At 36.5% G+C, this 6005-nt stretch overlaps 1 protein-coding gene and 1 long non-coding RNA gene across 2 annotated transcripts; one reads left to right on the forward strand and one right to left on the reverse strand.

Annotated features, from left to right (window-relative positions):
* Positions 22 to 750, forward strand: LOC110012594. Its single transcript, XR_002287812.1, has 2 exons — positions 22 to 262; positions 447 to 750. It is a non-coding gene; the product is annotated as an uncharacterized LOC110012594 (long non-coding RNA).
* Positions 640 to 4996, reverse strand: LOC105169969 (protein RETICULATA-RELATED 1, chloroplastic). The gene is made up of 7 exons (XM_011090524.2): positions 4360 to 4996; positions 4109 to 4207; positions 3630 to 3850; positions 2694 to 2763; positions 2509 to 2588; positions 2025 to 2089; positions 640 to 1101 (listed from the first exon to the last, which is right to left on the reverse strand). Exons 1-7 carry the CDS (start codon positions 4834 to 4836, stop codon positions 908 to 910), a joined length of 1206 nt encoding a protein of 401 aa, XP_011088826.1. The 5' UTR covers positions 4837 to 4996; the 3' UTR covers positions 640 to 907.

A 6005-nucleotide genomic window follows, 5' to 3' on the forward strand; every position in this document is an offset into this window, starting at 1 on the left:
TTACGTAGCGCATAAGGGGGGGGGGGGGATTCATGAACAAAGATGGGGAGGCAGGTTGTTGAGTGGGCGAAGATATCGCCTTTTTATTGATGAAAATGGAGATGGAAGAAATCTAGCAGGTAACTGGTATAACATCTTCAGTTGTGAGTTCAAATTTTCGACTACTGACTCTACACTTTCCCACAAACTGTTGTAGCTCATGCAGGTAATAAAGTATATATGGTCTCCCAATCCAAACTGAGCGCATTGTGAGAAATTCATTGTAAGTATTTCTCATAACATGTCGCAATAGTGATATCAAACTAGATGTATAGCTTTGTAAGCCATAGAAAAAAAAATAGAGTTTCACTTACTTGTGTTTATAGCTGTACCAATCAGTGCGCGTCGTGAATCCAAAGTTTGTTGACATTTCGCACTAATTACTGCTATTTTTGTTTTCTGACCAGTGACATATATGATTGTCAGAGAGGTCTCCCCAGTAAATATGATTCTTTCGTCCAGGCATCTCCAATTAAAAACAGGGCCTCAAACCATATACTGTTATCAGTACGCTCAGAAAATCCCAATCAGAATCCCTATCCGCAAAAATTGGATATCTGTTCAACCGGACAAACCAGATAGTAAACACAGATTTGGACGAAGGAAGAGCATCATGATACATATTTGAAGTGTCAAATGCATAAAAATTTAAAAACAAAATTATCCTGCTTCAAGAACATCACCACCTAATTCTATTGATAAATCCTTTGATGTCTAACAAAAGCTAATCCACGTAAACCTCTTGATTGTACCCTACTTTCCCTTCTTTTTTTTTACTGCTAAACTGCAAAGGATTTCTAGTGGTCGGTGCTTAACATTTTTCGTCATTCTGAAAGGGAAAAGAAATAAAATGTTGTCACCAGCGCCTCTATTGAACCCCACTCCATTTAGCCCAATCAACAAACTGCATTCCACCATAAATATTATTGGCAAACCGTACACCCACAGTGAAAGCCATAGCAACAGGCGGGATTTGCTTGGCCAAAGGTGAGGCTTCAACAAGACGTTCCAATCCATTTATGACTTGATAGCGGGTGTTCGAAGACACCGCAAGAAAAACACCTGAAAGAAAAACACAGAATTGGAAGCTCTAACAAAGCAGCAAACTATTATGTTAAAAGAAGTCCTTTGTTAGCTCCAAGTGACTGATGCTTTGGCAACTAAGTCCAAAAGAGTCCAACAGAAAAATCTTGTGGCAACAGTTGGCATGAGAGGTATTATTAATGCACGATCCCTTCCGAACAAGAACCATGGTTTTACCTCAAAGCTATTAAAGGAAGCCAAATGCTAGAATAACGAGAAGTGAAATATATGTACTAGGTCACTGGCATATTCTAAGAGTTCGAAGCATGACAAAGCAAGCACAGAAACTGAAAACAGAGTTCAGAAACCCAAGTAAAAGAAATAATTTGCAGACAAATGGATTGGAAGAAGGCAAGCAGCCTCCTTTACATTATCTCCTAAAATTTCATCAATGCTGAGACAATACTGAAGCACTGAATATGTGGTTTAATTTATAAGCATGCATGTATTGCAGCAAATCAATTAGTTTCCTTATATCGGAAAACCTTGACAGAGTTCATTTTTTATATCCATTTTGTATCAACTGAAGTTCGTGGACTCCTTTGTTTTAAATTTAAATCAATAAATGTGGGAGTCGTGAAGCTTCAATAATATTCAATCTAGCATGGTAGAAATTTCAATTTTGTGCAAGATTTCAAGTGGATGCTCACCCACACAGAACCCAAAAATCAAAGGGCAGAGACAGAATATTTTCTCATAAATTTTCTCTGAAAGTCAGTGCAAGGAATGAAATAAACATCCAAGGAAGCAAGCGATTTAGCTTAATGAAATTTAAATTGTTTCTGAATCTGTAGTAGCCCTTGACATAGATGAATAATAGAAAGATTGATCTAATTTATCTTGTTCTTTATAGAAGAAAAGGAGGGAAATACCCAATATTCTACTAAACAAAATTAACATACCCCAGAGTGCAGCACTTTTCACTAAGGGGGGCACAGGTATATCCTCTTCCGACTTCGTGATGCTCCTGTGCAGAAACAAATTAAATACATAACCTCCATAAAGGAACCTATATTAACACGATAACCAAGTTTATAGCAGAAGGCCAGAGAACAAGGACATTTTATTTTGATTGCTTGTAGTAACAACACAAACATAATTAAACATCATAAGTGTCATATTTAGTTTTGTATTCTGCATAAGAGATAGTGGACCAATAACAAAGGTTTTTTTATCCATAATGAAGTTTAGTTGAATTTTACGCAATGCCCATCAAACTTAATTAGGGCCTGCAAAATCTAATTAATCCCTGAAGTTCACAAACTATATTCTTGGACAAAGACATAAAATCTAAACTCAGACACAGGGAAGGGGAAGAAAAATAGGAGATAAAATATTTTCTGAACCCATCATGGTCAACTGATTTAAAGACATCCAAACATGCACCTTTTAGCGGTCATGATCGTATTTGCAATGCCTTGACCAATAAGGCCACAACCAAATCCAACTGAGCCATATAATACACCCTACACCAAAACAAGCACTTCAGTGATCAACATTCTAATAACTAACAGCAGGTCTACCTCCCAACCATAATAAAGACCAGTAAAAAGAAAATTTCCATGTGATACCTTGTAGAAGTACGTCGCGATCCTCTGCTGCAATGAAAATCTGATTCCTGGTCTCTCTGCTTCGAAAACACTGTATGGGAAAATATTTACAAAGTGAAATTAAAAGACTGTGATATCAAGGAAATGAGTAGTTCCACAGTTCATAATATCAAACAGTGTTTCTCAAATTCAGCAAACTATAAAGGTAAATGAGATGCATCACCAGGCAACGTACACATGCAGCGACTTCTGAGAAATATACTCCTTGCAACAGAGCAAGGAATTGTACTTCAGGTGGTAGCCACAGCCAGTTCAAAGGATTCACTAAAAAAAGAGTGCCTTAAAGAATTTTTTTGATGTTATTAGTTCGGAACTAAGTATGATTCCATTTATTATGAAAACACATCAACTTACCATTTTGAGAGTTTATGTCCACTAATTTAACCCAGGATGAACAAAACCATAATAAAACGGCAACTATAAATGGACGAAATCAGCTGAAAAAGGTCTCAAGCAGAGTTTTTCCTACCTCAATTTCTTCTCACATTTTTCCCAGCAAACACAAATATAATTCAAATAATAACCAACAGTATTTCTTTCTTCTTTTAATGCTTCCATATTATGCATAATAGAAAAAGTGGCATAGCTTGGATTTCCCTTGTCTATGTTCTAGTTTGAGTAAAGTGCCTCTTCCACCCAAACCTTTTTTGTCAAAAAGTTCACAAAGGGATTATGTTGCTCGGGTACCGTCCAATTTTGAGGGCATAAGCTCAAGATAATTGAATTATCTATAACTTTTAGCTGTCCAGACAATTATGCAAAAGAGATGAAAGAGAACTCCTTGTAATGAATCAAAGTAGAGTGCTATGGCAATTAGAATACATAATTCATACAGTACTCATGGTCTGGGAATTAGAAACAAGTAAAATTGTTAGAAATCTAAAATGGACCAATCACCTGCTGGGAAGAGCCCCACAAACATGGTTTAGACGGCCAAGAAAGCCACTAGATACAGACTGCTTGCCTATTCGAGCATAAGGTGCCAACATACCAACCAAAGCAATGTCAACAACTATACCCACTAAAAGATCTGCTGCATATAATTCAAACTCTGCCCAGAAGTCTTTTCCTCTTTTCTTAACCTCCGCAAATGTTGCACAACAGGAATCAATTACCACCTGCAACAATCAAATATCTGTCAGATCTTCACAATGAAAATTAGATGGTAATGTAAATCAGTTCACATCGTGCCTAAAAGGAATTGGAGAAGTAATCACCATTAAAAGTCTAAGCAGCTCAATACACAACAGGAATTGTGGGTTTGCTACCAACAACATGAAAGAAGTTGCATTCTATACTAAAATAAGATCACCAGCAACCATGTCGATATACTGCTATACACTTCGTGACTTGCCACATACATAACTCAAACTCACCTCGGTTCCAACTTTAAACAAAAATGAGGGATCAGCCAGCATTCTGTTCCGAAGCATCGGGCAGTATCTCATCAAAAATCCTAAAGGCCCAGCGGAACCCTGGAATACCAACCAAATCACCACAATGACCAAAAAATGTAAATAATATGGCATGCTCCAAACAAGTAAGAATTATCGTAAGCTCAATTTGACGCCAAAACAAATTACAGAGTTTACTGGTTTCAATCCGAACTGCTCTCATGCACTCTCACCTGAAAATCCAAGTACCGAGTAAGAATTAAACTTCGAAGCCCCGTGGCTTTCGCCGCTTCAAGCATATCAGCAGGCAGAACCGCACCTCGTCTTTCTGCCTCAATCAAAATCTCGTCATACTTTATTATCGGCCCAAACTCCTCCTCATCACCATCACCCCCATCTCCCTCTCCACCCCAGCCCCCATTCCCGCCGCCACCAAGAGGAAACCGCCCGTTCCCGCCATCTCCGCCGCCGCCATTATTATCAAGCTTCGGTTCCTCAAAATTTTCCGACAAATGAATCGTCTCGGTAACGGCCTCCGGCTCGGAGCACTGTATCCGGAGCAGCTTCCCGTGGCGGATTCGCTGATTCAAAGGCCCAAACCTCGCGAAGATGGTGAACTCCACAACGGCGCTTCTGCTTGTATACTGATGCAGTGAATTGTGAGGCTTCGCGACTGTAAAGCCGCCGCCTGGTGAGCATACGGACGACATCGTTTCAATGGAGAAATCGCATAAACATAGATGCGTCGGCGACAATGGAAGAGAATCGGAAGTCGTCAGCCAGCTGGCTGCGGAACGGCTCACAAGTGAGATTTGTAGTTAGACAAACAGGTGTTCACTTCCATCTTTAACATTTTCACCCTCTGAATGTGTAAAAATAGGGTAAATATCATTTTTTATAATTCAATTACGACACCTGTTCCAATTTTGTCCCTTAACTTTTCAACTCGTCAAAACTAGTTCCTCCAATTTGAAAATTCCATCATATTTAATTATTATTATTAAAACTAATCAATTTGACAAAGAAAATAAAAAAATTGATCCCTTAAATCTTCACCTCATCCAAATTAGTTCATCAATTTTTAAAACAAAAATTTTGCTACAACTTTCAAACGCAATGGACTAATTATGATGAGATGGAATGTGAGGGACCAAATCCGAGTAAGTATTATAGTTGGGGGACGAAAACTAATATTTACACTGTAAAATATATTTTATTTGTTTTAAATCAAGTAATTGTCAAATCTTGATAATATTTTGGTTTATAAAAAAATGATTTACTAATTACATATTTTTTTTTGTATATTCATAACATACTTATAATAATCATCTATATTACACATCATTAAAAAAAATAAATGTAATATATTTATTATGTGTTTGACTTACAGTTCAATGATAGTAATCAATTACACAATATATACATCATACTTATCTTTTAATTAATTTTATATAATCAAATGTTATTCTAATAAAAATTTAATAATATGAACATAGTTCATAAACACTACGGGTATTATTTTTATTATTCCTATTATCCAAAAACACATATATTTTTTTTTATAGTTTATTATTTGAATTGGTAGAGAATATTTGAATTAGTCAAATCTGGATTTTGTTTAAACTGAGGTAGGGAAATTTATAATTTATAATTATTAAAAAAAATATTTATTTATTCAAAAGCATGACTTGACCCAAGAAAAGAACCCAAATAACAAAAAACAAGACCTGTGACTAAACTTAATTGATTTTCAAATGGAAGCTCAGCAAAAACGTCTGAAACAAATAGTAATTAAATACAATAAAAAGTAAATGCCGAAATAAAAGTCGTCTCCCTCCACTGTCCGACGGCTTTTCCAATTTCTCTCTCTAGATCGCAC

This window comes from Sesamum indicum, linkage group LG9, assembly GCF_000512975.1.
Source record: "Sesamum indicum cultivar Zhongzhi No. 13 linkage group LG9, S_indicum_v1.0, whole genome shotgun sequence".
Lineage (NCBI taxonomy): Eukaryota > Viridiplantae > Streptophyta > Magnoliopsida > Lamiales > Pedaliaceae > Sesamum > Sesamum indicum.